The sequence below is a fragment of the Ovis canadensis genome, chromosome 20 (genome assembly GCF_042477335.2).
Source record: "Ovis canadensis isolate MfBH-ARS-UI-01 breed Bighorn chromosome 20, ARS-UI_OviCan_v2, whole genome shotgun sequence".
In the NCBI taxonomy this organism is placed as follows: Eukaryota; Metazoa; Chordata; class Mammalia; order Artiodactyla; family Bovidae; genus Ovis; species Ovis canadensis.
The window spans coordinates 22,590,029-22,616,582 of NC_091264.1; the positions used below are offsets into that span (position 1 = coordinate 22,590,029).

General features: G+C 57.8%; 4 protein-coding genes across 11 annotated transcripts in view; 2 read left to right on the plus strand and 2 right to left on the minus strand.

Annotated features, from left to right (window-relative positions):
• The window catches only part of COL11A2 (collagen type XI alpha 2 chain), a 28,794-nt gene extending 16,769 nt beyond the window's left edge, over nt 1–12,025 (minus strand). The window contains exons 1-13 of one of the 2 annotated variants that reach the window (XM_069564738.1): nt 11,788–12,025; nt 11,382–11,528; nt 8,514–8,663; nt 8,184–8,394; nt 7,236–7,398; nt 5,603–5,794; nt 4,723–4,800; nt 4,013–4,075; nt 3,155–3,334; nt 998–1,057; nt 857–898; nt 552–614; nt 167–241 (exon numbers count right to left, since the gene is read on the minus strand). In XM_069564738.1, coding sequence (XP_069420839.1) covers nt 167–241; nt 552–614; nt 857–898; nt 998–1,057; nt 3,155–3,334; nt 4,013–4,075; nt 4,723–4,800; nt 5,603–5,794; nt 7,236–7,398; nt 8,184–8,394; nt 8,514–8,663; nt 11,382–11,463 — 1,359 coding nt within the window. In that variant the 5' untranslated portion in view covers nt 11,464–11,528; nt 11,788–12,025. Of the gene's footprint in view, nt 1–166; nt 242–551; nt 615–856; nt 899–997; nt 1,058–3,154; nt 3,335–4,012; nt 4,076–4,722; nt 4,801–5,602; nt 5,795–7,235; nt 7,399–8,183; nt 8,395–8,513; nt 8,664–11,381; nt 11,672–11,787 lie in introns of those variants that run through there. The other variant, XM_069564737.1, reaches the window with a different exon arrangement.
• Nucleotides 12,026–12,861: 836 nt separating this feature from the next.
• RXRB (retinoid X receptor beta) lies at nt 12,862–19,707 on the minus strand. Of its 3 annotated transcripts, none has more exons than XM_069563148.1 (10): nt 19,221–19,707; nt 18,310–18,557; nt 17,654–17,810; nt 17,128–17,307; nt 15,848–16,020; nt 15,167–15,296; nt 14,823–14,955; nt 14,616–14,719; nt 14,192–14,297; nt 12,862–14,081 (listed from the first exon to the last, which is right to left on the minus strand). In XM_069563148.1, exons 1-10 carry the CDS (start codon nt 19,450–19,452, stop codon nt 13,934–13,936), a joined length of 1,611 nt encoding a protein of 536 aa, XP_069419249.1. In that variant the 5' UTR covers nt 19,453–19,707; the 3' UTR covers nt 12,862–13,933. The 3 variants fall into 3 exon arrangements, with proteins under 3 accessions (XP_069419249.1, XP_069419250.1, XP_069419251.1); XM_069563149.1 differs by having other exon boundaries at nt 14,616–14,707; nt 19,221–19,661; XM_069563150.1 differs by lacking the exon at nt 19,221–19,707 and adding an exon at nt 18,955–19,075.
• SLC39A7 (solute carrier family 39 member 7) lies at nt 19,411–23,836 on the plus strand. The gene is made up of 8 exons (XM_069563151.1): nt 19,411–19,916; nt 20,220–20,634; nt 20,724–20,892; nt 21,050–21,103; nt 21,237–21,401; nt 21,553–21,693; nt 21,900–22,096; nt 22,982–23,836. The coding sequence occupies exons 2-8, from the start codon at nt 20,224–20,226 to the stop codon at nt 23,252–23,254; spliced, it is 1,410 nt and encodes a 469-aa protein (XP_069419252.1). The 5' UTR covers nt 19,411–19,916; nt 20,220–20,223; the 3' UTR covers nt 23,255–23,836.
• Nucleotides 23,837–23,848: 12 nt separating this feature from the next.
• HSD17B8 (hydroxysteroid 17-beta dehydrogenase 8) lies at nt 23,849–26,090 on the plus strand. Of its 5 annotated transcripts, none has more exons than XR_011251190.1 (9): nt 23,849–24,101; nt 24,258–24,475; nt 24,585–24,701; nt 24,814–24,927; nt 25,009–25,094; nt 25,187–25,271; nt 25,432–25,508; nt 25,630–25,704; nt 25,898–26,090. XR_011251190.1 is itself a non-coding variant. In XM_069563153.1 (9 exons), the coding sequence occupies exons 1-9, from the start codon at nt 24,056–24,058 to the stop codon at nt 25,912–25,914; spliced, it is 801 nt and encodes a 266-aa protein (XP_069419254.1). In that variant the 5' UTR covers nt 23,849–24,055; the 3' UTR covers nt 25,915–26,090. The 5 variants fall into 5 exon arrangements, 2 of the variants coding, with proteins under 2 accessions (XP_069419254.1, XP_069419255.1); XR_011251191.1 differs by having other exon boundaries at nt 24,814–24,906; XM_069563153.1 differs by having other exon boundaries at nt 25,432–25,474.
• The last annotated feature ends 464 nt before the right edge of the window (nt 26,091–26,554 follow it).

Consider the following 26,554-nt stretch of genomic DNA (forward strand, 5'->3'; position numbering starts at 1 on the left):
ATGCTCCATGTTTGGTTCTAGGTCATCAATGAGGCCTGAAACCCTCCACCCCGATGATCACATTCTTTGGGTGGACCGTCCCGAGAGACTCCTCCTAGGTTTTCCTCCCCTTTTGGTTCCCTGCCCTCTCCTCAGCCTGTTCCACAAAGCCCAGAAGACCACTCACAGGGAGCATGAGGGATGTTCCGGGAGGGCCAGGGGCGCCGTCTGATCCAGGGAGCCCGGCTCTGCCTGGGGGGCCCTGGAGAAAGACGGAGTGACAGCATGTTGTTAGGCCCCGGCATCATCTTGAAACCCTCCTCAATGGAATAGATGCAGACTTCCCTAATCTCCCCACACCCCATGGAGAAACACGTCATGGAGAAAATCAACAGTGAGACACCAGACTGCTCCCCCGCCAACCACACGCTGCCTTCTTTTCTGGGTGCTGAGGGCACAGCAGCCCCTCCATCAGTAATCAACCAGCTGATGAGAAATCACCGAGAATGGCACCCCCCTGGATACCAGAGGCTCCTTTGCAGCCCTCCCCGCCCCGCAGGATGCTCTCATACCCTCTCGCCTGGGTCTCCAACTGGGCCTGGGTTGCCTTGGATACCAGGGGGACCAGGAAATCCCTGAAGAACACAAGAAGAGGGGGTCAGATGTGGGTGGTCAGATGGAAGAGGGGTATGTGGCTGGGGGTGGTCTCCGCAGAAGAAATCTGGGGATCTGGGAAGCTCTGATTGGAAGGATGCTCCAAGTTCTAAGGAGGAGGCCTGGGCCAATGCTGGGAAGGCCCAGGTGAACAGGTAGGAGGCATTTCTGCAAAAAGAATGGAGGCTGGCGGGGCGGGGGTGGGGTCACAGCTAGAACTCACCGCAGGGCCTTCTGGACCAGGGGGCCCCTCCACTAGCATGCCCTGTGGAGCCAAAGGTTAAAAGTCAAAGGCTATAGGGCTAGCACCCCGCCTCCTTCCCTTCTTCCCACTGCCCTCTGCTCAGTGACCAGAGTGACTTACAGGTTCCAGCACCGCGGGCTCCCCCTTCTCTCCCTTCAGCCCCCGGGGGCCACGGGCAGCCTGAAGGAGACACACATGTAACCCCCAGTGGGGCCCGTGAGCAGCCCCGACTGGGACTGCCCCCACCAGGATTGCCCTCAACCCGGTGCAGTCACAGGTCCTCTGGAGACCTCTCTGACCTAACCCCCCAAACTCCCTGGTCCTCCTCCAAGACTCCCTCTTCACAGACCTCCCAGGTCTGCCAAGGGAGATCTCGGGGTTCCCCACCCAAACACACCCTCCCCGTCTCCCTGAGAACCTCTCTCAGGAAGGTCCCCAGACAGTTCCTGGGACACCAGACCTCCAATCTTCCCAGACCCTCTCCTGGAGGACTGCACCTTATCCCCCACACTTCCTTAGGACCTAAAGAAATCATCAACTTCCTCACCTTTAACTCAACTCGCCAAGTAAGATTCTAAGATTTTGATAGATTTTTACTTGGGTTTGGGGAAGGTCATGCATCCATATGAGAATCTGACATAATCTACAGTGTCTTTCTCCAGAAAAGAAAAAGGGTATGCCCTTATGCACATAATTTTACTTAGAATTTCAAGGGGTTCACAAGTTTAAAACTCCCCAGAGATTAGACATTCATACTCTAAGTATATTTGGAGAGCAGTCTCCACTGATACTTCCAACTTGGAGCTTATAACTGGATTTTGAAAAAATACAACTTGGGCTCAGTTACTCAAGCCCCGGCACAGAGCCCCTCAGCTCCTTCCAGCGCCGCTCCCAGCATGGAGGCTAGACCCTTCCTCTAACCCTCATTTAAACTTCAAGCCTACCAGTAGCCTCTCTTCCATACTTCCAGTCAAATGCCCACCCCTAGCTCTGGGGCCACAACCAAGATAAGGACAGGGAGAATGGGGGATATTGATTTACCACATCCCCCGACTCTCTCCACAAAGATCTTCAAAATGCCCCCTCTACCTCCCTCCTGACCGAACAATAACGATCATTTTCCAAACTCTCCCATATCCCAGATCAATCCTAAGTTTCTGGCATAAGGGAAAGGCAGCAGAGGGTCAAGGGTGGCAATATTAGAGCACGGAGGGTGGAATGAGGCAGCAGGGTTGGGGAGAGAGCTCTGACGGCAAGGCAGGCAGAAGCTGAAGTGAGCACAGGAAATACCCCACTGACAGGGAGTGGCTGAAGACACAGGACACAATTAAGGGAGACAGAACAAAGGGACAAACTCTTGGAAGCAAGAATGATACCAGGGCCAAAAAAAATCAAACATGGCCAAGATGGTTAGAAAATGAACCAGATAAACAGGAAGTGGTGGGAAAGACAGGAAGCAGCCAAGGAAAGAGGATCCAGGAAGTGGACCTTCAATAACAATATGGCTGCCACAACCAAGAAAGAAAAGAAATTCACAAAACAAGACAGAAAGTGAGAAAGTGACTCTGGGAAATGGATTACGACAAAGAAAGACAATTCTCCCAGAAAACACACATCTTTCAGAAAACAGATACACAGCAAGTGGCCATGATAAATATTGAGACCCACAATGGAAACTTTGTGATTTGGATGACTGGAGATACATACGAAGTGGCTTATTATCAAAGGATAAAACAGCATGAAAAACTAGAGCAGAAACACAAAGAATTAGTCCCCTCCAGTCCAATCTGACACAGTCACCTGAATGGATGTCATGACTGGGACCAGAGGGGACAGACAGGAAGTGGCCTGTAGGTTAGAAAATGTGACAGAGAAAGTCAGATTGTTTGGCAGCAACATGGATAAAAAATGGTTTTGATCAAGAAGAAATGGCGGAGACAGACTGAAAATGGACATATGACAGGGGCTTATGACCGAAAGCCTATGAAATCCAGCTTGATGGAGATAGGAAGGGACCGAGAAAGACAGCAAGTGGCCAGAGGATTGAAAAAAAAAAAAAAAGCTTCAGACAGAAGGAACCATAAGGAGTCACAGAGAAAGACATTTGACAAGGGAAGGCAGGAAGTAATCTTTTCAAGCAACAGATACAATCCACGTGAACAAAAAACGGCAAATCACCACCGGTGGGAAGTAGCTCTCAGAGGACAAACAACCAAAGGCAACAGGAAGTGATTCCCGCTGGAGGTCAAGAGTGGAAGAGGAGCTTCTTGGACTTACGGCTCCCGAGTGGGCTGTCTCCGCAGACAGGGCAGGACCAAGCTCCGTCTCCTCGCGGTAATCGTCCCCATAGGCATAGGTGTAATCGTAGGGCCCTGCGGGGGGCTCTGCGCCACCCTCCCCATACTCCTCTGTCAGGAACCTGTCGGCTGTGGGGGGGACCTGGAGATCTGTCTGCTCCTTCCCGGGGGTGGGGAGGGAGAGGGGTAGATGGGGGCATTAGGGCTAAGAGGAGGTCTCCCCTGCACCCCAGGGTGTGACAACTTTCAGCCCAAAGGGTACTGAGGGTGATGGGGGCCAATTTTCCTCCCAAGAAGAGCAAGGGGAGCCATTGAAGAGAAGGGGGACAGCCACCAAAGGCCCCCAGCGAGGAGAGAGGTCCAGAAAGTGGGCGTGGCTGGAAGACGTGAGGGGTAATGAGAAGGGTGGCCAGAGGGCTGGACACAGAGTGGACAGTCCATGGACATAATGATGGAAGAAGGGGTCCAAGGAATGACCAAAGAAATTGGTGGAAAACGACCAAAGAAATTGGTGGAAAGACAGACAGTGACAGGGTTGGACAGAAAATGGCTCCTGGGAAAGGAAATGTGAGAGAAGTACAACCGTTGACAACGTGGAAGGGGACGACCCTGCCAGAGCCAAAGAATAAAGGCAGGGACACGGATGCTGCGGAAGAACGGCTGTCCCAAGAGACAGCAGACCCAGAGATCCGGAGGAGCCAGGAGACAGCATCGCGGACCAGAGGCAAAGAGCCTCTGGCCAGAAGAGGGGCTGGTTCATCAAGACGCCCTAGGGCAAGGGGGGCAGGCCACAGACGCCCACCAGCCCTAGCTGGGGCGAGGGTGGGGATGGAGTTACCTCCGCAGGGGGCGGCAAAGGGCTTGACTCCAGGATTCCTTCCTCTTCACCTGGGGTGGGCTCCTACCCCCAAGGGGAAGGGAGGGGAGAGGAGCAGAGGGCGGGAAGGAGGAGAGAGGTTAGCGGCAAAGGAGGCCAAGCAGCAGCCCGTCCTGGCCCATCCCGAGGGCAGTATCTGTCTGTGCTGGGGGTGGGGGCAGTCTCAGATCTTGCAGCCCCTTTGGAGGGGATACAGTTCAGGGAGAGTGAATCTCTGAGGTCAGAGAGGTTCGGGGGCAGAGATCTGGATGCCCCGGCTCTACCTGCCGGTAACCGCTGCCTCTGGTCCTGGGGGGGCCCCGGGCAGTGGGGGGAGCTGCCTGCTGAGCCGGGTGCCGGGAGAGGGGAGGCTGGCCCCGGGCTGGGCTGGAACCTTCACTTCGAGAGGGCCTCTGGTGTGGTGAGGGGGACGCCTGCCGGGCCGCTGACCTCTTGGCAGGAGGGGCAGGCTTTCGGGGAGGGGTCCGACGCCCCCTGGGGGGAGGGGGAGCCCTGTGGTTGGGGCTTGGAGGTCGCTGCAGTGGAGAGACACGGGAGGCGCAGTGAGCACACGCCCTTAATCTAGATACAACGTGGCTCTCCCCAAAGTGGGAAGGGGAGGACAGTGTCTTAGACCTTTGCAAGGGGTTGGTGGGGAGAACAGGGGAAGGGAAGGGGTCCCTCAAGTTTACCTGATAATCAGGGGTGGTGCCCGTAGTCATCACATCATAATAGGGGGGCTCGTAGTCATAGTAGAGAGACTCAGTGGACTGGGGTTGGGGGAGGGGCGGTGGGAACAGGTGGGAAGGGGGTGGGGGGGGAAGAGGAGGTGGATGGGAGTTGGGGATGATGGAGGGATAGGAGTCAGGAGAGAGATGGGGTGGGAAGGGGGGTGGGGAAGGGGGGTGAGTCCCAAACATGGGACAGAAGCAGACATGATTAAGAGATTGAGCCTCCAACCTTTAGGCCACTGACCCCAGATCACACTTGTCACTCTGGCTATCAGGACTCCACCCCATCCCCCCACCCCCACCAACAGCCCCCGATCCTGCCCCTCCCGGGGCAAGCAGGGGCCAGAGACGGCCCTGCACGCTCACCTGCACAGGCCTCTACCTCCTACTCCTTCCCCACATCTCTTCCTGGGTCTCCCCAGCTCAACTTCTCCTGTCTCTGTCTCTCCCTCCTCAGCTCTCCCAACCTCTGCCCACACCCCCCAGTTCTCACCCCCACCCTCCATGGCCTCCCAATCTCTTAATTCAAGGAAGAGATGGAAAACCCAAGGACAGTTCCAGGAAGACTAGCAGAGGAGACACAAGCCAGGGACACAGTTCCCAGCCATGAATTCTTCATAACGACTTTTTATTTTTACATGAAAATAAAAAGGTTGATGAATGAGGACTGGGAGAAGGGTGGGGTGATGGGAATAGAGGGGATGGTTGGGGAGGGGGTACTGGGGGGGAGAACAGGAGCCCAACATTGGACGGGCCATTGGGGGAATTCCCCTGGGGCACTGTGGTGGCGGCTTCCCTCCCCGGGGCGTGCTGCAGTTTGGGGTGCGCCCAGCTCCCTCACCTGTGCCTGGGGTTCCTGGTTTTGTGGCCTGTGAAGTCTTGGCGGTTGCTGCTTCGGAGATCTCTGCGTTCTGTGAGATGGCTGTCTCTGGGGTCTCTCCCTCCAACCCCCCTCACACTCCAGCTCCTTCTGGTCACAGGATTCGTAGGCAGCTTGCACTCCCGGGATGATGGAGAGCTCCTGAATATCACCCTGCAAAAAGGAAGGGACAGGAAGGGAGGCAGGCGGAGAGGGCTTCAGAGAGATGCAGCATAGAGTCTGGGACGTGGGTCAGAGGTTAGACTACATGATGGAGACGGCCGGCACCAGCCCGCCCACACGCAGTTTCTTTGCAGGTTTCAAAGGACCTTCTCTTTCATAACCCCCTTGAACCTTCCCAACAACTAGACAGCTGGACAAGGATCAGAGTCAGCAGGACAAGGGTCTTCATGCTCATTTTCCAAGCACAGTGCATTCATAAAAGTTCCAAGAGACGATGACTGGCCCAAGGTCATGCCAAGTGGTAGAATCAGGACTAGAATTCAAGCCTTCCACCCCAAGTTCAGCTCTTGGCCTACACCCTGCCCATGTGATCGTGCATGAGCCTGTTTACAGGGGCTTCTGGAGACCTAAGGTTGGAGACCCAACCTTAGTTGCTTTGACCTTCCAATGCAGTGTTGATAAGAATTCTCTGGACCTCTGGAAACGGGACGAAGCCAATTCTGATTTCCAATGGCATATACTTGCGCCCACATGTGGTACTGAGCAAACCCCTGTATGGGCGTGGGTTATAGCTTGGGAATACTGTCTCAACTCCAGAGCAGAACTTGGGATGATAGAGATCTGATGATATTCTTTGGCGTTCCCCTTGGCTCTAAGCCAGCAGGTATTCAGAAAACATTGGCTGGCTGGGTGGGTGCATGGACGGATGGACGGGTAGATGGATAGATGGCTGGGTGGGTGAATGGGGGCTCAGACGCTTGACTGAAGGAGAGGGTGGATGGATGGTGAGTGAGTGAGTGTATGTGTGGGTAGACTGATACAGAGGAAAATGAGAGGCACACAGTAGACAGAAATGGAAGTAGATGGAAGAAGTGGAGAAATGGCTGGATGGAGAGTCGGGGGGTGAAGAGATGGGTGGGTAAATGGGATGCACGTATCCTTCCATGCACATGCAGACAGGGTGGAGGAGCAGCTGGATGGGTGGGTAAATGGATGGGTGACTTAGAGAGGATGGATGGATGGATGGAAGGACAGATGAACAGATGGGTGGCCTCAAGGAAGGAGTGGCTAAGCAGGGGAAGAATAGGCAGGTGGGAGAATACAAGCCCAAATGCTTGAGTAGGTGGGTGAGTGTGTAAATGAACAGTGGGGTGGATGGATGGGTGGATGGGTCAGTCAAGGGGGTGGATGGATGGGTGGACTAATGAAAACTGCCTGACGGAATAAATGACTATGGACAATCCTGCCGTATAAACGGGCATTTAATTCTTCTACAAAAAAAAAAAAAATGTAGTCCTGAAGATGGGAAGTAGAAATAGACATTTATGAAAGGAAAAGTGAAGGGTCAAGACACAGGAAGATGGAGTACTGAGGTCAGGAGGGGAGCGAACAGATGCAGGACCAGCACCCTCTCTCTAGTTGCCGCGGTTACCTCAAAGACTTCCTCATCCAGGATCCGAGCACCGAAGATGATCACGCCCTGGGTGTCCAGAACTGGACGGGCACTCCGGGGGAGGGGCCGAGTGACTCGCTTCTTACAGTCAATTATCAGGGTGACAGACTGGCCCTTCACAGCCACAGCCACACGGTGCCACCTGGTCGTGAGAGCAGGAGAGGGTCCAGTGACCGACTGAAGGGAGGAAAGTCACGAGGGCCAGGGAGCTGTTGACGAACAGGCTGACAAGCCAATGGTAATACAGTAGCAGTCACAGCAGCTACCATTCACTGAGTGCTCACAATACCCCAGGCACCAGGCAATCACTTTCCCATTTGATTCTCATGATTCTAGTATCCCTACTTTTCAGACATAGAAACCAAGTCTCAAAAGAGTCAAGCAGATAGGTATGGCTGAGTCCCTTTGCTGTCCACCTGAAACTATCACAACATTGTAAATTGGCTACACTCCAATATAAAATCAAAAGTTTTTTTTAATTAATAAAAATAAATAAAAGAAAAAAAAACACTCAAGTAACTTGCCCAAGGTACAAGGTAGTCCTATGCACAAGGATTTAATCTCTGAAGCCCAAACTCTGGGCTAGAAGAGACTTGACTAAAGTTTGGGCAGTGGGTAAGCAAGTGGTAGCCCAAAGGGATTTTCTAGATTAGGGGGGGAAATTGAAGGCAGGATGAGAAGGGGGTGACAGAGGATGAGATGGTTGGATGGCATCACCGACTCAATGGACATGAGTTTGAGCAAACTCCAGGGGATGGTGAAGGACAGGGAAGCCTGGCGTGCTGCAGTCAAGGGGTCACAAAGAGTCAGACACGACTTAGCAACTGAACAACAACAAGGATTAGGGCGTGGGCATTCTGGGGGCAGGAACCAGAGGGGAGCTCCTAAGAGACAGGCTGGACAGGCCAGAGGAGCACACTGACTTACTTGCCATCCGCCAGGCTGAGGCCTCTGAAGACAGGCTGAGCCGGTGGTTGCGGCCGCCCAGTCTGGTCCTCGTACAGGAAGCGGACTGGTCGGCCAAGCTCCAGGCCCAGCTGCCGGACGCCCTGGGCACTGTAGAGGGTCAGGAGGGGCGCCTGGAGGCCCGGGCGGGTCTGGACCACAGTCAGCAGAGAGAAATCTTTGGGAAAGCCTCCTGGGACACAGACAGACAGAAGGAGGAAGAGGCAAGGTGAGCCATCAACCCCTTCCCCCCTGACCCCACCCCCCATGGCCTTGCCCGAGGCTCTCCCTGCTCTGGCAGGCCACCCATACCTGGAAAGAGCTGACGGGTGGGTGCGCTGAGCTGGGCAGGTCGGGACACTCGGTAGGCCACATCAGCTGGACAGATGCCTCTCGCCCTCCGGACACCATCAGGGAGGGCGGGGAACCTCAGGGCCCGAAGTACGTCCACGGGGGCTGCACCTGGGAGAGTTTGCGAGGGTCAGGGGAAGGCACGCACTCCCAGGGGGGCATGCACAGGGGACTTTGGGAATCTAGAGATCAGGTTCCTGGGGCTCAAACTCCCTGCAGGATATAAGTCACCTCGACCTTCCACGCTTCTGAACAGAGCATGCACGGATGGGAAACAAAGTCACCTGGAAAAAGGCATCGTTGGGCCTGTACTCAGCTCCATGCCCACCACCACCCCTCCTCCCAGCCTCGGCCTCTGTCACGCCCTCCCTGTCTCCATCTCTCAGCCTATGAATCTCTATTCTCTTTCTTTTTTTTTTAAAGAAAGCCCGAGTAACTATTTTAATCAGTTTATTATTTACTTTCTGGCTGTGCTGCTTGGCATGTAGGACCCTATTTGCCCAGCGGGGATCAAACCCTGCCCCTTAACCACGGGATCACCAGGGAAATCTCTCTATTCATCTCTCTCTTCCAACTCTCCACCTGCCTCCCCTTCACGTGCTGTCTCTCTGACTCTGTCGGTCTCTCTCTCCCTGGCTCTTCCATCTTCCTCCGCTTCCCTCGCCCTCTACCCGTCTTTTCCTTTCTCCAGCTCTTCCTTCCTCTCAGTCTCTGGGTCTCTGGCCTCTGTCCAGTGTCTCCAGCATAAACAACATCTGGGCAAGCCATCATCCTGGGCACAGGAGGGGATGGGGGCCACCAGGGAGGGAGTAGACAGGCAGCTCTACGGAGAGGGGGCGTCAAGCTGCTGAAGGCCCCGTGTTTGGGGGAGGCGGGGGCCACTCTGACCATGCAGAGAAAGGAGATACAAGAAGGAGCCAGCCCCAGAGCCAGTGCCCGTGGCTGGGGAGATGAGCTGGGGGGCGGGGGCACGTGGGGAGCCTGAAGCTGCCACGCAGAGCCGGAGCAGATCCAGGGCCCGGAGCCAGACATCTGCGGATCCCATCAGAGTCCTCTGCCCAAAACCCGGGTAAGCTCCCCACACCTGGAACTTCGACCCTGCCCCACCACCCCCGCCACCCATGGCCCAAAGATTCTAGAGCCAGGCCACCAGCCCTGTCTGCCTAGAACTTGGCTTCCGAGGGCTCAAACTCCCCAGGAGACAGAGGTTGCCTCTTTCTCCCTCACTCCCCCAAACACACGCTGCTCACACCATCAGTTCCAGATTGGAAGAAAACCAAAGAAAGTTCCAGCAAAACTTTCAGAGAAGTGTGGGGCAGGGCAGGGGCCAGAGAGATCAGGAGCGCAGAGCTGGGTGGGGTGGGTGAGGTGAGGCGGGCAGGCAGAGAAAAGGCCCTTTGAGTCCAGAAGCCGGGAAACCACGGCCTTGCCCCCTCCCACCTCCCTGCCCTAGCCCGGCCCCCGCGTGTGGCAGCTCCGCAAACATCAACACACAAGGGCCGCTTTGAGAGACGAAGGGTAAGTAAGACATTGACACAGAGACTCACAGAGACCCCAGGCCAAGGAGACCTCAGGGGCCCCCACCCTCTACCAAACCCCAGGAGAGTCCAGCTCAACCCTATAGACGGCCTAGCTACACCCGACTTTCTACTTCAAGTCACACAGGGGGCCCCTGGCTCTGGCCTCAGTCTGCCCCAGTCTCCCCACTGGTGACCCCATCACCCCCACCACTCTGCCTGGTTCTGATGAATTCCACACTAATCCACTTCCCTCCAGAGTCCCACCTCTACCCACTCAGCCCCCAAATAAGAGACAGTCATCTCAGCCACCTCCCTGTCTCCACGTTAAAGGATCCCTTTTCTCCCTAAAAAAGACTCCTAGTGTCTACAGACATCCCGTACTTCAATTTTCTGTCCCTGAGCTCCTCCCTGTCTTGAAAGTTCTTCCTTCCATAATCTAATCTAAATCCTTGATGCTGCTTTTCTGACCAGAAGAAATAAATAGTCGTTATATACAGATCAGTCTCCAAGGTTTGGGGTGGGGGGGCTAATTCCAGCCTGCCTACTACCCAGGTACTCTCAGCCTCCTCCTCGTCCACATCAAACCCCCTTTCCCCAGAGCCAGGACTTCTGGATCCTGGGGAAAAGAAGGAAAAGGTTGGGATTGTGGAGGCCAGGGTCCCAGGGGAGCCCGGCTGGGCAGAGGGGGAGGGGCGGGGCAGGAATGCAGAGAGTTGGCTCCTGCCTCAGACACCTGATCCTGGCCTGTCCAGCGGCCGTCCTGTTGGCAGTCAGCCCCACGGCTCCCCAGAGCCAGCCGCGTGGCAAGATCGAGGGCACGGAGGGGGAAGGGGATCCTGTCGGGGGAGCCAGTGAGACAAACAGTCCAGGCATCCCTTCTTTCTCTACCTACCTACCGGGCTCTGTTCTGACCCAAGGATGCTCGCCTCTCACCCCAAAGATGTGGACAGAAAGAAGACAGACATGCACCTCCCATCCATCAACACTCGCATCTGCCCCTGACTCCAGCACCTGGCTGGACCACACTGGCCCTGCTGGAGTACCCCAGCATCCATCCCCACTCACGTGACCTTCCACCATTCAGCCCTACCTGCCCTCCCCTGGTCACTTCAGAGAAGAAAACAAATCTCCATTCTGGCTCCAAGGAACCCAGGTGTCCTGCCCTCCTGCCTGGACCCTTGACCGCCCCAAATCCCATTCTCAGACCCAGAAGCATCCCCCCGTCCCTAGGTATCCGCTGTCCCCTGTACCGAGGACATGCGGACCTCCAGCCTGATTCCGATGACCCAGGCGTTGGGACTCCGCTTACCTGCCCAGGCGGGGGCGGTGCTCAGCCCCAGCAACAGCGGCACCAGCAGCAGGAGGTGATGGCAGCGGCTGCACCGCTCCATGGCTGGCGCCCGGAACTCCCGGTCCCGGGGACCAGGGGACGCCGGCGGCGCTGGGCACCCCGAGGCTGCAAGAGAGAGCGAGGACGCCGGGCTCCTGGGGAAGTCGGAGGCTGCCGGGTAGCGACGGCTCTCAGGGACCCAGCTCCATGCAGTGGGGCGCCGTCGGGGCTCCGGCGCTGTTCCCTCCTCGGTGGCCGCCGCTCCTGTGTGTCCCCGGCCACCCCAGCAGCCCAGAGCCCCCAGCTCGCTCCCGCCCCCGGCCCAGCCCCCGCCTCCAACCGCCCGCCCACAGCCACCGAGGGAAACCCCACCCCCGATCTCCACCTGGTTGGGGGGGGCGCGAACGGGAACCCTCCCTCGCGGCTCTCGGGCTGCTCTCCTCTGCTTCTCGCAGGGACTCAGTGGCCTGTACCTTAGGATGCTCTTTTCGGGGAACCCCAATATCTCTTCCCCAGTCTATTTTGGGGGGACCCAGAGGTCCAGTCACAAGACCCCTCCCCTGCTCCTCCCCCTTGGAGACCCAGAGCCCCCTTTCAACAAAGTCCAGGGCGGAATGTAGTGGGAGGGGACAGGCGGGCCCGGGGGTCGCTACCTCCCCTCACCCCATCGGATCTCCATAATTATTTCCCCTCGGCCCGGCCCGCCCGCTGTAATTACAGAGCCCGGCCCGGAGCGCGGTATTTATAGGCACCGCTATAGATAGCGACTGGGGACCTGCAACCCGACGGCCGCGGGGAGCGTGGGGGGGGGGGGGCCGGTTGAGGCTGGGCGGGGGGCCCTAGAGGGGAGGCCAGAGACTGGACAGACGCACATACAGGCTGATCGGGTCCCAGGGGATGGAGAGGGGGCCACCACGTAAGGGCATCCTGGAGCCCAGGTGGAGAGGCATCCAGTCGCGGAGGGGGGCGGCGGGGGGCGGCCACGCGGGTTGGCAGAGTCCGGGAATCGGGGTCACTCGGGGACGAGGCCGCCTCCAGGCGGGCAACGCCGGGGAAGGCCGCGGCGCTCCGCGCCCAGGGCGCCCCCACGGGCGGGCACGGCGCCGGGTCTGCCCGGAGCCCGTGGCGCGGCCGAAGGGCCGCCCGGAGCGAGCCGAGGCGCCGCCGCCCGCTGGCGCTGGGAGGGCGCCGGCGAACAAGGCGCCTTTGAGAGCCGGCCGCCCTCCTCCACGGCCGCCCCGCCCCGGCCCGGCGCACCCTCGGCCCCCTCCCTCACCACAAAGCGCGCCTTGTGTCCACCCCCCCGCCGCCCCTCCTCGCCCGCCTCCCAGCCCCAAGGAACTACGGCGGCAGCCGCGGCGTCCAGGGAGCGCGCCCCACCGGATACCCTCCCACCCGCGGCCCGGGGCGGCGCTCCTCCCCACCCCCAAGGCAGTCACCTCAGTCCAGAAAACAGCGATTTTAATTTGAAAGCAATTTTATGTGAGTGAAAGATAGGGGAAGGGAACCCCGGAGAGAAGAGCCGCAGGGCAGAAGTCATGCAGCCCCAGCACCTCACCTCCGCAGGCCGGCCATCTCCCCTCAGTCAGGCCAGGACACTCAGTGCCCCAGGCTCTGCGGGGTGAGCCCGGGGCTGCAGGGGGAGCTGAGACGGGAAAGGCCTGAGGACTACTCACCACCCCGGCCCTGACCTCAGCCCAGGCCCCTTCCCCAACACAGACAGAAGAGCCGCAGAGAACCCAGAGCACCCCAGGCCCTGCCTTTCCCAGACACCACCTCCACCACTGGCATCTCTTAGTCAACCTGGGGAAGTACAGTACTTCTTTGAGTCTAACTGCAAGTCTCTGTCCTCGAGGAAATTAAAAATAGCAGATGGGTTCCCACCACCCCTTCACCACCACCACCACCACCTTTCTCTGCAGCCCCAGGCTCACCCCGCAGAGCCTGGGACCTTCTCAGTCTGACTGCCAGAGGTGGGGAAGTGTGAGACGGGACTCTGGCCAGGAGACAGTGACAGGGTCCCCTCCTTCCAGAGAAGCCCCATCTGCCAGGCTGGGTTAGAGGAAGGCCTGGCAGAGCTTTCCTCCCGTGTCCATCAGTTTGGGGGGCCTGCCCCCCAATATCCATCTCTGCGGGAGTTCTCTTTCCATTCTTCAGATGGGGATGCCGAGTGAGGCAAGAGGAGCAGCAAGGACCTGGGAGCAAGGACGGGGCTTTGTGCTGGGGGAGGAGAGGCCACTCCAGGCTGGAGTTCTGAAAGCCCCCCAGACCATGGCAGAGCCAGACAAACTCGGAGACTCGAGGCCGCCGCAGGGAGAGGCCCACCAGTGGTCTGGGTCCCTCTGACTTGGGACCTCAAGCAAACCCTTACAGGGTTTAGGACACCCCCTGGAGGCATCAGTTCTGCCCTGTGCTCCTCCATCCCATCAAGATTCTAGGAACACAGTCCCTCCCCACCCTGCCCCAAGGCCCAGAGTCCCTTGCCGCTGTGCCCTCCCCCAGCGTGAGGAACAGCACGTCTGCGTGTGGGCTCAGGCCAGCTGGTGGGGAGCCTCAAGCATCTCCATGAGGAAGGTGTCGATGGGGGTGTCACCGATGAGCTTGAAGAAAAACAGATGCTCTAGACACTTAAGGCCTATGGACCTGAGAGCAGGAAGACGAAGCAGCAGCTTGGCAAACCTGAGGGCACGGGAGATGCTGAGTAAGAGCTGGGGCCCCGCGGGCCCTGAACACGCCCTGGTGGCACCCCCACCCCGGGGCCGGCCCGGGGCCCCTCAGCGCCGTCTCACCGGCCCTGTTGCTCAGGGTACTTCTGTTTGCAGTAGGTCTCCAGGGATGCATATACTTTCTCTCGCAGGACCTCGACCTCGCTGGGGTTGGAGAGGCCCTTGGCATCTGGGATGGCAGGAAGAGAGGAGGAAGAGGAAGGAGGACCAATCAAACCAGGACAAATGAGGAGACATGGCCCACACGATGTTCCTTCTGGGCACCACCTACACACCCTTCACCAAATGCCTGGCCAGGGAAGCGGGGCGCAAAGGGTCTGGGGGATGCGATCGGAAAGGGAATGTTTTTCAACGAATGTGGGTTCCTCTTGGTCAGCTGGGAGATTTCTAGGTTGAGGGGGGCAGCTGGGTAACTGAGGAGTCTCCGAAGAAGAGGCGGCTGCAAGGCTGCCTGGGTCTTGAGGAACAGGGGCAGCCCTCCTCTTACCTGGATTGAACAGAATGATTGCCCGCAGGCAGCCAAGTTCTGTCTTGTCCATCCTCATGTCCCGCATTTTGGACACTAGCTCTGTCAGCACCCTGGAGAGGGACCTGCAGGTCACTCAAAGGTCACAGCTCAGCCAGCCTTGGACACGGACCAGCCTATAGCCCCGCCCCCGCGACCACCAGGCCAGCCCAGCTGAGGGCCACTGACCTATCAAAGATGGCTCCCACGCCTGCGGAATGGGCCGAGTTGCGGTGCACATGGAGACCTGTAGCGAGGAGGATGCCATCTCGGACATCGATGGATCGGTGAGAGAAGGAGGCGATCAGCAGCTCGTTCCAGCCTGGGGGGGGGCGGGGGGGTGCCCACAAGGGTCAGGGGCCAGGGACGAGGCCACAGGGTGGAGAGCACATTGAAGGAAGGGGAGAAGAGGGGGTGAGGTCAACGAGACTGGCTCCCTGAAAACGTAAGGTAAGGTCACTTGGGTCCCTGAAGGTCAGGAGGTCCAAGAGGGGTCCAAAGACAAGAGGTCCAAGGGGTCCAAGGTCACTGACCTGCCCGTAGCAATATGACCTGGTCATCCAGAGGCAAGGAGGAAAAGTGAGGGATCCTCTTCGCCCACTCAACAAGCGTGAAGAGCTGTTTGTCAGCTGCCTGGCAGATGTTGGTCACGGGGTCATTTGGCTGCAGGGATGAGGGCTCAGAGTTACAGGAGGTTTGGAAGCACACTGGGAAACCCCCAATCATAAAATACTTTGGACAATTCCCTGGTGGCTCATTCAGTAAAGAATCCACCTGCAAAGCAGGAGACCCAGGTTCAATCCCTGGGTGGGGAAGATCCTCTGGAGAAGGAAATGACAACCCACTCCAGTACCCTTGCTTGGAAAATCCCATGGACAGAAGAGCCTGGTGGGCTACAGCCCATGGGGTCACAAAGTCGGACACAACTTAGCGACTAAACCAGCACCTTATCTGCAGTCTCTTCAAGCCCCATCTGAACCCACTCCTGCTCTTCTGGCATTCAGGAAGACAACTGTTACTTTGGGACTTGCCTGTGGCTGTTTTGGGAGTGAGGACAGAGGACGCTACTGCGCCCACCTCAGATGTGAGACTGTGTCTGGGGGCACTTCCAGCCCCCGGCAGTGTGAAGGGTGGTGAGGGGAAGGGACGGGAGTGGGACATAGCACAGCCCTAGCCCGTGGCGCCCCCACCCCAGCAGGAAGGAGAGCACTCACGCTGCTGCCGCTGCCCCCAGTCCCCCCAGGACCCTCCACGCCCTGGTCACTCTTCTGCTCCACAGCAAGCTCCGCCTCCAGGATCCTGTCCACAGGCATCTCCTCGGGGGCTCCCCCGGCACCCTCCCCATCCCCGTCTTTGTCCTTCCCCCGCTGACGCTCCTCCTGTACAGCTAAGGGGGAGGGGGAAGGAGAAGAGAAAAATGGAGAGTCAGCAGCCAGCCATGAGGAGATTCCAAAGTGTCCTTAGGGCCATACTGGGGTCTCCTGGCCTAACTCAGAAGATATTTATAGCAACTGGGGAAGTCACTTGAAACCACAGCATATTTGTGGCAGTCTAGACACAGGAGTTATGAAAGAACAGATGACTACTCCAAGAAGTAAAAGAGGTGGACAGAGAAATTAGACAGAAAGCTAACATTTAAACAGAAGGCCTACTACATATGAAGAAACACGCCAAGCGTGCTTCAACATTCACTCCAGTATTACAGCCACCCTGTGAGCTCCTGACCCAATTTTTAAAGAGAACAATTTTGAGGCAGTTCCTTAAAACACTCTGTCCAAGTTCACAGGATACACGGCACAGCAGACATCTAAACCCAAGTGTTCCTAACTGCAAATCTGGTGTTCTTCTGACTCAGCCACGCGGCCGGAGGAGGTGCCCTGGGCCTGGGTCTTCAGGGACATGGGTTCTGATCCCAGGCCTGTCACTCTTTTGTTGCATGACCTTGGGAAAGCCAGGCTTCAGGCTCATCTTCTCTAAAATGAGGCAGGTGACCAATATAAGCTCCCTAAAGCATCTCTCTCAGGATTTCAGAATCAGACTTAAAACAGAGAGAAAAAAGAGGGAAAGATGTTTTGGGGGTCTTTTAGTAAAGGCTGCAGTTTAAGAGAGCACCGTCCCAGAGTCTGGAGAAGCCAACACAGATACCACGGAGACAAGAGGCGAGAGTGGAAGGCAGGCTCAAAGAGAAGAAAAGCCAATTTGGTTAGAGAGGGGGAGCTAGAGAAACCATCCTGGGGAAGGAAAAGTGATCCTAGCACCAGCCCGGGGTGAGGGGGTGGGTGGTGGTCAGAGGTTCAGGCCCGAGTGGCAGAACCATTAAGAAGGAAACTCAAGGGACCAGATCAGGGTACCAGGGAGGAGAGCGGATGTGCATGGGAGAGAGGAATGAAACAGCGCCCTCTGGAGGAGAGAGAGGGGCCCCGCCTTCCAGAGAGGGCGGTCCCGGAACTGCTCCCTCCCCTCCTCCCACAGGGCACAAGGGGAGGCCCCTTACCCTCCCTCTTCATGCCAGTAGCCAGGCACTTCTGGTAGCGGCAGTACTGACAGCGGTTCCGCTGGCGCTTGTCCACCGTGCAGTCCTTGTTGTCCCGGCACGAGTAGGTCAGGTCCTTACGGATGGTGCGCTTGAAGAAGCCTTTGCAGCCCTCGCAGCTGTAAACCCCGTAGTGTTTGCCTGCGAGACGAGAGGAAGGGCAGTGAGACTGCACGCACGCACACCCTGGGCCCCGAGGGCTCCTGTCCACTCCCTCCTGCCCACACGACCCCAGCAAACTTAGCGAACCAGGACGTGAGGGATGATACAGTTCCATTCTTCTCAGGGTTCAAAAACCCTAGACCAGTCCCCTCCCCCCTCTGACCAACCCCCACCCCAAATCTAAGCCGGAGGTTCCTCAATTCTCATCACGCCTCTCCCAGTTCACTAGCTCAAACAAAACCTCACGAGCCCCTGGGAATCCCCCAGATGACGGTACGTGGTACACACACTCTCTTCCTCCCTGCTAGTCCTCTGAGCCCCATACCTGAGCTTCGGTCCCCGCAGATTGCACATAGCCGTTTGCCAGCCCCAGGGCCACCTGGAGGGGGTGGACAGTGCAGGCCCCGGACCCCTAAGACTGGTGGCTTCACATCTTCAGGGGGGCCAGACCCACCCCCAGGGAGCGACACTGTTGAGTTAATCTGGGATGGGGGAAATAGGGAAGTCACAGGGAGACTCACTGGGAAGGATAATCTCTCAGAGGGGACGGACGTCATTCTCTACCGCCTAGGCGGGGCCCTGCACTGCACGCTGCAAAGAACACTACGCGCCGTGCCTGGGAAGGGCCACCCCTGGAGCACAACCCCGAGGAGATGAGACATAACGGTCCCCTGAAACCGTGCAACACAGTGGCCCCAAAGGGCTTTTATCTTAGAAGGGCAGATGGGACCAAAAAGGCAAAAAACCCACTGATAGACAAAAGGGACCTCAAGAATAATAGGTTCTTTTATAGTACTGGGGAGGAGGCGTGCACTGAAAGTTCAGTGGCACCTCAGGAAGGGCCAGGGGTTTCACAAGGACCACAAGCCTGCCAAGACTAGAAGTTCAGGGGACCAGGGAAGTTCATACAAGGATCTGGAGTCAGGAGGAAAACAAGGAAACGAAAGCGGAGCGGCAGTTAAGTGGGTCACAACCTCTCACCTGGGGACTGCTGACAGGCCCGGAGAATCCTGGGGGAGCTGGAGGGGGCAGGCCGGGGGACCCCATGGAAGAGCTGATAACTGGGAAGGGGGAGCCCAGTGGTGGGGGTGGCATCGAGGGTGGGGGTGGAGCCCCAGAACCTCCAAGGGACGCAGCTGCTGAAGGGGGTAAGGGTGGTCCGGGAGGAGAAGGGGGAGCGGCCCCCTGGGGAAGGGGATTTGGGGAGGAACTGTCTGGGCTCCGCGAGTCTGGGGGGGGTGGTGAGGGAGGGTACACACAGGCACAGACACACAGAGACAGGAGAGACAAAAAGAGAAAATGAGTCTTGGATCGCCCAACGGGAGACTTCCATTCTTTCTCTCTGATTTCCCCACCGCGCCCCCATTCCACCCGTTCCCAAGTCCAGAGGCAGCCTACTGCCAAACAAGGGCTGAACCCCTAATCGTGGTGGGAGGAGGGGGCTGATAAACAAGAGGAGGAGAGCTGAGGGGAGGCAAGCTCCAAATAGTGAATTTGGCCACCCCAGGCCGGAGGCGTCTCGTGTGGGTGGGGCAGCACGTGGGGGGAACCCGCCAGCCTCTGCACTCCCAGCTCGCCGCCCGAACGTGCAGGGGAGAGAGACCCCGCCGAGGGCGCGGAACTCGCCTCCCAATGTCCAGGGTCCTCAGGCTCGAGGACCGGGGCCCTGCGCCGGGGACAGCGGGGCAGCCGGGCCTCCGGCGGCCGCCGCTGGGAGAACGGAAGCGCCCCCTGGCCGCCCCGCCCCGGGGGCAGGGCACTGCGGCCCCCGGGAGGAGGGGACGCGTGTTTACAAACAAGGGGGCGGGGGCGCCCGGGAGAGCGCCCGGGAGGGGGAAGGGGCCGCCGGTGTCGGGGTCTCGGCGCTCGGGCCCGTCTGCGGGCTCACTCACCCCGCCCGCTGTCGCCCATCCCGTCCCGTCCAGCCTCCCCCGGCTCCGGCTCCGGGGCCTGCTGTCCTCCGGCCGCCGCCGCCGCCGCCGCCGCCGCGGGATCCAGCCAGGGCCGCCGCCGCCGCCACCGGGACGCGACCCCACAATGCATTTCTTTTCGCACCCCCACCGGCCCACACTGCCCTGCGGCATGCCGCTGGGGGAGGAAGGGCGGGCGCGCAGCCCAAGACATGACTCCCAGCTGAGTGTAGGGACGCCGAGCGGCACCAGGGGTTGCCGAGGACCGCTCGGGGGGACGAGCCGAGCACGAGGAAGCCCCAGAGAAAACGACTCTGGCTTCAACCGGGTCAAACTAAGCGCTTCGCCCGGCCCTGTACCAAAATGACAGCGCCAGTGTGGCAGCCATCTTGGTATAGACGGGAAGTCTTCGCGCTAGTTCCCGCCCCCTCGTCTAGTTGGAAACGGAGGAGGCGGTCTTCTCCAGCCTGTTAGCCAGTCTCGCCAGGCATCCCCTTAAATAACCTCCACGTCCGCGCATGCGCGCCAAGGCTGGTCCGCATCCCCGCCACCCGGAGTGCGGCCATATTGGTAAAGGTGCTGGGACCGAGGTAGAACGGGACTCCCAAGTTCTCGCGGGAGCTAGGGGCGGGACTGCCACGTCCGAGTAAACCGGGAAAGGAGAGGATCCCGGAGCCGGTGAGAATTCCCTGCTTTTCTCTACTGTCCTTTCCAGGCCCTTTCCCTCACCTTGCGGGTCATAGAGACGAGAGCCCAGAGAGTCCATAAAGTGGAGGATCGAAGCCTAGAGCGGAGTCCCGGGGGCCCTGTATCAGGGAAGGGGCTCGGGATAGAGTCTCGGGAACAATGTGGGTGGGGACAGAACGGAATGGGGGAGCGGCCCATAGAAGTGGACGGTGGGCGCGAACGGAGTAAAGCGGACCCCTCATGGGTGTAGAAGTGAGGGCCAAGTGGAGTCACTGTCTCTGTCCCTCTGGTCAGCGTGATGGCCAGAGGCCTGGGGGCCCCCCGCTGGGTGGCCGTGGGACTGCTGACCTGGGCGGCCTTGGGGCTGCTAGTGGCCGGACACGGGGGTCATGGAGACCTTTACGAAGACCTGCACGAGGACTTCCACGGCCACAGCCACAGGCACTCACATGAGGATTTCCACCACGGACACAGCCATGCCCATGGCCACGGCCACACTCACGAGAGCATCTGGCATGGGCATACCCACGGTCACGACCACGGACATGCACACGAGGATTTGCACCATGGCCATAGTCACGGCCACTCCCATGAGAGCCTCCACCACCGAGGACACGGACATGACCATGAGCACAGTCATGGAGGCTATGGGGAGTCTGGGGCTCTAGGCGTCAAGCAGGACCTGGACACTGTCACTCTCTGGGCCTATGTGAGTCCCCTGGGGATGGGGCAGAGGGAGGCTGATGCTGTATTGTTGGGAAACCCCACACCTCTTAACCCTTGACTCTCCCTCACCAGGCACTGGGGGCCACGGTGCTGATCTCTGCAGCTCCATTTTTCGTCCTCTTTCTTATCCCTGTGGAGTCAAACTCCGCTCGCCACCGCTCTTTGCTCCAGATCTTGCTGAGTTTTGCTTCTGGTGGGCTCTTGGGAGATGCTTTCCTGCACCTCATTCCTCATGCTTTGGGTAAGTGATCTTTAGCTTCTACCTCAAATCTTAATGAATTTTAGTCTTTGGGCAAGACTGTTCTTTCCCCTTTGTGACCCTTCACCTTCTAGTGTTCCTGCAAATACACACCCCTTGCTTGGTTCCCTCATCTGGCCTTTTCTCCCTCTTCTTCCAGAACCTCATTCTCACCACCCTCTGGAGCAGCCAGGACATGGACATTCCCACAGTGGTGAGGAAGGGGCGGGTGGAGACACGGGTTGGGGTGCTGGAGAAGGTCTATCTCTCCTGTTCTTCTCCTATGCTTGGGGAGGAAGAGTCCAGAATCCACATCTCCCTTAATGTCTCAATGCATCTATTCCCAGGCCAGGGCCCCATTCTCTCTGTAGGACTGTGGGTCCTCAGTGGAATTGTCGCCTTTCTTGTGGTGGAGAAATTTGTGAGACATGTAAAAGGAGGACATGGACACAGTCACGGACATGGACATGCTCATGGTCACACACATGAAAGTCATGAACATGGAAGACAGGGTGAGCCCAGGAACAATTTTTCTGAAAGCCACATTGCCTACCTTTGGATCTCCTCATTTGAAGGTTCTGAAGTGGGAGGAGACTAGCCTTGTGAGGATATATTGGCAGATCTTTGTTCTCCGCTTACACCAATTCCTTTTTTCACGTACAGAGCGTTCTTCGAAGGAGAAACAGAGCTCAGAGGAAGAAGAAAAGGAGGCAGGGGCATTGAGGAAGAGGAGAGGGGGGAGTACAAGGCCCAAAGATGGGCCAGTGAGACCTCAGAACACTGAAGAGGAGAAAGCAGGGTCAGGTGAGAGCCAGGGTTCCATAGGCTTGGGCCAGAGACATAGTTGTGAATTGCTGGAAATAGCGCTGTGGGTGATGGCAGGTGTCTGGGAAATACTAGGGCTGGATATGAACTGGTCTCTCGGGGAGATGTGATAATGGTTGATCATGGCTGGGACTAGGGGTGATGAATGCCTCTAACTCTTTCATCTTCCCTTTCTCCTGTAAAAGACCTACGTGTATCAGGGTACCTGAACTTGGCTGCAGACCTGGCACACAACTTCACGGATGGTCTAGCCATTGGTGCTTCATTTCGAGGGGGCCGGGGGCTGGGGATCCTGACCACAATGACTGTTCTGCTACATGAGGTGCCCCATGAAGTCGGAGACTTTGCCATCTTGGTCCAGTCTGGCTGCAGCAAAAAGCAGGTTGGTGATGGTGTACACCAAACATGGTTACCTCAAGCCCTTTACCCTCTGCTCACCTAGCCCCAAACCAGACTGCCACTCATGAGTTTGAAACAAATTGTACTACAGGCATACTTTTATGTGTTTTATTGTGTTTCTGTATTGCACTTAGCAGATACTGCATTTTTTACAAATTTGTAGCAACACTCTGTTGAGCAAGTCTTTTGATACCTTTCTTCCAACACTGTTTGTTTACTTCACATCTGAGTCACAGTTTGGTAGTTCTTGCAACATTTCAAGCATTTTCATTATTGTTACCTTGATCTGTGATCTTTGCTGTTACTATAGCAAAAAGATTGCAACTTGCTGAAGGCTTAGGTGATGGTTAGCCTTTTTTAATCGGTATTTTTTAATTAAGCTCTTACATTGTAGGTATAATGCTACTGCACACTTACAGGATAGTGTCAATATAACTTACATGCACTGGGAAACTAAAAAATTCATGTGACTTGCTTTATTGTGATGGTCTGGGACTGAACTCACAGTATCTCTGAGGTATGCCTGTATTGGTGACAGTGGATCCTCTAGTAGTGAAAAGGAAGAAGTTGTGTTTGTCGTGCAGTTCAGTAGTTCTTGAGCTGTAATCCAGAAACCATCTGAATAGTATAGGGGTCTTTCACACCATGCCCCCTACCGTGACCTGTTGAGTCAGAAGGTCTGTGGAAAGGGAACTCTTTAAGATCTTTCAGAAAGTGTCTATTCTAGCCCCCCCCTCTTTTTGCTTTACTCTTTAGTTTCCAAGGACATGCACCCTATTCATGCACTCCTAGACCATTCCAGCCATGTCTAAACCACCGATAACCTTCAGACGTTGATGAGTGCCTCTCTCTCTTTTCTGCCCACCAGGCGATGCGTCTACAACTACTGACGGCAGTAGGGGCACTGGCAGGCACAGCCTGTGCCCTTCTAACTGAAGGAGGGGCAGTGGGCAGTGAAGTTGCCGGTGGCGCAGGTCCTGGCTGGATCCTGCCATTCACTGCTGGTGGCTTTATCTATGTAGCAACAGTGTCGGTGTTGCCTGAGCTGCTGAGGGAGGCATCACCATTGCAGTCACTTCTGGAGGTGCTGGGGCTGTTGGGGGGAGTTGTCATGATGGTGTTGATTGCCCACCTCGAGTGAGAGATGGGGTAAACCAGCCCCAAACCTCTAGCCTCTAAGCCCTCCAGGTCAGGGGTCTGTGGAGGCTGGGGGTCCTGGCCTAGGACATCTGCCGAAGGAGAGAGTTGTATCCTAGGGAAATGGTGACTTTGGTTTGAGGGCTGTCAAGATCGGGCAGTCATGCAGGGGCTGCAGAGGTGAGGATGAAGTCCAGAGGGTCCCTAGTGTTGGGCACGTGCTGACCATGTTGCTGGGTTTGAGGACTAGAGCCGGAAGGCCGAAGGAGAGGAGTCCTACCCCACGTCCCCCACCCTGCCTGTTCACAGAGGACCAAGCCGCCACGCACAGGCTTCTCCAGGGCCCACCTCCCTCTCTCCCGCCTGTTGGTGGAGGCTCCAGGGAAGACCAGAGCCCTCCACAAAGGGAGTAGCAGAAGTCGGGGATAAACGTCAATCGTGTGACCTGATTTGGGAGTGATTGGGGGGCGGGGCGGGAATGGCTAGTTGCTAATCTCATGGCCTGATTTTTTTGTTTGTTTCTATTCTTTTATATTACTTTGAATAGAGGAGGGGTGGGGACCGGAAATAAAACCCTCGGACCTTGCGTTCTACGCGCAGTCTTTGTCTTTTTCGGGGGGTTGGGGCCCCCTTCCCTCGGCTCCCCAGGCCCCCCAGCGGCGGCGCCTGGTCACGCCCCCGCGGCTGGGGGCCGGCCCCGCCTGTGGCCACCGGCCGGGCTTCGATTGGCTCGGCTCCGCGCTAGCCGCGCCCCCTCTGCGCTCGGAGTGGCCCAGCGTGGGGCCCCGCCCGGCCGCTGGCTGTCATGGCGTCTCCGCTCCGACTGCGCTCCGCGCTGGCACTGGTTACAGGTGGGGGGCTCCTCTCTCGGGCGGATTGGGGTGCCACCGTGACGTCCGGGGCGCGCCGTCGGGCCGCGCAGTCGCCCTGATCTCCGGCCCGGGTCTTACTACCTCTGCGCCCCGCTGACCTCTGACCCCGCGCCCGCTTGTCCTCTCCCGTCCCAGGTGCGGGCGGCGGCATCGGCCGCGCCGTCAGCGTGCGCCTCGCCGCCGAGGGTGCCGCCGTAGCCGCTTGCGACCTGGACGAGGCAGCGGCGCGGCAGACGGTGCAGCTGCTGGGAGGGCCGGGGAGCGAGGAGCGGGCGCCCCGCGGAGTCCACGCCGCCTTCCAGGCTGACGTGTCCGAGGCAGGGGCCGCCAGGCGCCTACTGGAGCAAGTGCAGGTGAAAGCCAGACGCCCTCGCCCCTTTAAAGCCCTATAATGTTGCCTCCACGGCCCTCGGCTCTGCACGGTTTCTCGGTGTGTAACCCCCGCCCCACCCCCCGCCACAGGCCTGCTTTTCTCGCCCGCCGTCTGTCGTTGTGTCCTGTGCGGGCATCACCAGGGATGAATTTCTACTCCACATGTCTGAGGACAACTGGGACAAAGTCATAGCTGTCAACCTCAAGGTGGTGACCTCTGAACCCGTGACTTCTGGGTCCTCTAGCCTGGGGAGAGAGTTGGAGGACCGTCACCCCAACTGATCCTTCCTGCCTTTTGACTTTCCCGCTCCACCCACAGGGCATCTTTCTAGTCACTCAGGCTGCAGCCCAAGCCCTGGTGTCCAGCGGCTGTCCTGGCTCCATCATCAACATCAGTAGCATCATAGGCAAGGTCAGGCTGAGCTGGGAGGAGGTGAGCCAGTCAAGTGGGCACAGAGAGGAGAGCCCTTCCTTGTGACCCCTGACTCATCCCACGTCTCCGGCGCACCCATAGGTGGGGAACATGGGACAGACAAACTATGCTGCATCCAAGGCTGGAGTGATTGGGCTGACCCAGTCTGCAGCCCGGGAACTTGGACGGTTGGTCAGACGCCTGGGGGCATGTGAAAAATCAGAGGAAGGGGTCAGTGTTCAGTCCTCTCTGGAGTCAGCAGACACTCACCTTTCCACAGACACGGGATCCGCTGCAACAGTGTCCTCCCAGGGTTCATTAGAACACCCATGACCCAGAAAGTGCCACAGAAAGTGCTGGACAAGGTAGGAGACTGTGGGTGGAGGGCAGAATGATTCAGAGGCCAGCCTCTCCCGGCTTCAGAGAGAGGCTGCTGGGCCCAGTGCAACGCAAACAGCAGACAGTCAACAACTGCACAGGGAACCCACAAAAGAAACTTTCAGTCACATGAGTTTTTCCTTACAGGTGACTGGAATGATCCCAATGGCACATATGGGGAATCCTGAGGGTGAGCACTGAATGAAGAGACCCGAAAGTCTATGGTATCTGAGGGGGGTCTCACCAAGATTGGTAGTGGGGGGTGGGGAGGATTCTGGTGGGAGGTGACAGCTACTTTGGGCCTGTGAGAGTGAGGATTCTGCTCTCTCCCCTCCACTCCCATAGATGTGGCAGATGTCGCCGCATTCTTGGCATCTGAAGACAGTGGATACATCACAGGGGCATCAGTGGAAGTCACTGGTATGAGGCCATCGTGGGGAGGAAGAGGGCAGAGAAGTCGAACCCAGACGATAGGAGAAAGCTAATGAGAGGAGTCTGGAGCCACCGAGGGAAGGGCAGGAGTTCCCAGAGGCCAGGGACAGAAGTGGGCGCCTCCCCTGCAGCCGGTTTGTCTCCACCTACACATCTGTCCAAATGTTTCTGCCCCTCCCAGGAGGTCTTTTCATGTAACTGCCTCAAGGACCCTGGACTCTGCTCACTCCCCCACTGCTCTGCTGGCCTCCTGCTGATGAGGACTCGGAGTTCCCAGGCTACAAAAGGGGTGGCTGTGTATGGCTCAGGAATGCTGAATATGGGAGGCAGGGGTGCTTGTGACCCTAATAAATTCCAAAACCTCTTCCCTGCCACCTCCGGTTCTTCTTGTGTCCAAGTCCTCAGACCCTTCCCCACCTCCCCCTCCTTTCCCTTTTGCGAAGGATTGTTCCCTTTCACTGCCTGGTCTCCCAGGGCAACCCCCGCCGCCGGGTGTGAGAGGCGAGAGTGTGTGTCACTGTGTGTGCGTGACACTCTGGGTCTTTTGGAGGGAGGGGTCTCTGCCCCACCCCCTGCCACTGATCCTGTAGCCCTAGTCCCTTCCCCCCAATTCCCTGGGTCCTTACAGTCCCCAAGGGTGATTTGTTCATGGTCCCATCCTGGTGTCCAGTCTAGCCCTGAGAGGGGGTCTTGGAACAGGTGGCCCTCCCCCACCCCTCTCCTTTCTCTGAGTCCCCCCTCCCCTTTCTCTCCACCTTACAATAGCTGCAGCCGGCCAGGGGTCGGATGGGGGGATTAGGGGAGGGGGCCAGGATTAGGGGAGTGGGCCAGCCGATGA

Bases quoted from the DNA above. Each gene is read 5' to 3' on its own strand.
- RXRB (XM_069563148.1), bottom strand. From the start codon at position 19,452: ATGTCTTGGGCTGCGCGCCCGCCCTTCCTCCCCCAGCGGCATGCCGCA. The intron at 18,558-19,220 runs GTGAGTGAGCCC...CACCCCCCCCAG, and splicing joins GATGGGCGACAGCGGGCGGG to ACTCGCGGAGCCCAGACAGT. The intron at 17,308-17,653 runs GTATGGGGCTCA...CTCGTCTCGCAG, and splicing joins CTGCGGGGACCGAAGCTCAG to GCAAACACTACGGGGTTTAC.
- SLC39A7 (XM_069563151.1), top strand. From the start codon at position 20,224: ATGGCCAGAGGCCTGGGGGCCCCCCGCTGGGTGGCCGTGGGACTGCTG. The intron at 20,635-20,723 runs GTGAGTCCCCTG...CTCCCTCACCAG, and splicing joins CTGTCACTCTCTGGGCCTAT to GCACTGGGGGCCACGGTGCT. The intron at 20,893-21,049 runs GTAAGTGATCTT...CTCTTCTTCCAG, and splicing joins CCTCATTCCTCATGCTTTGG to AACCTCATTCTCACCACCCT.
- HSD17B8 (XM_069563153.1), top strand. From the start codon at position 24,056: ATGGCGTCTCCGCTCCGACTGCGCTCCGCGCTGGCACTGGTTACAG. The intron at 24,102-24,257 runs GTGGGGGGCTCC...CTCCCGTCCCAG, and splicing joins CGCGCTGGCACTGGTTACAG to GTGCGGGCGGCGGCATCGGC. The intron at 24,928-25,008 runs GTGAGCCAGTCA...GCGCACCCATAG, and splicing joins TCAGGCTGAGCTGGGAGGAG to GTGGGGAACATGGGACAGAC.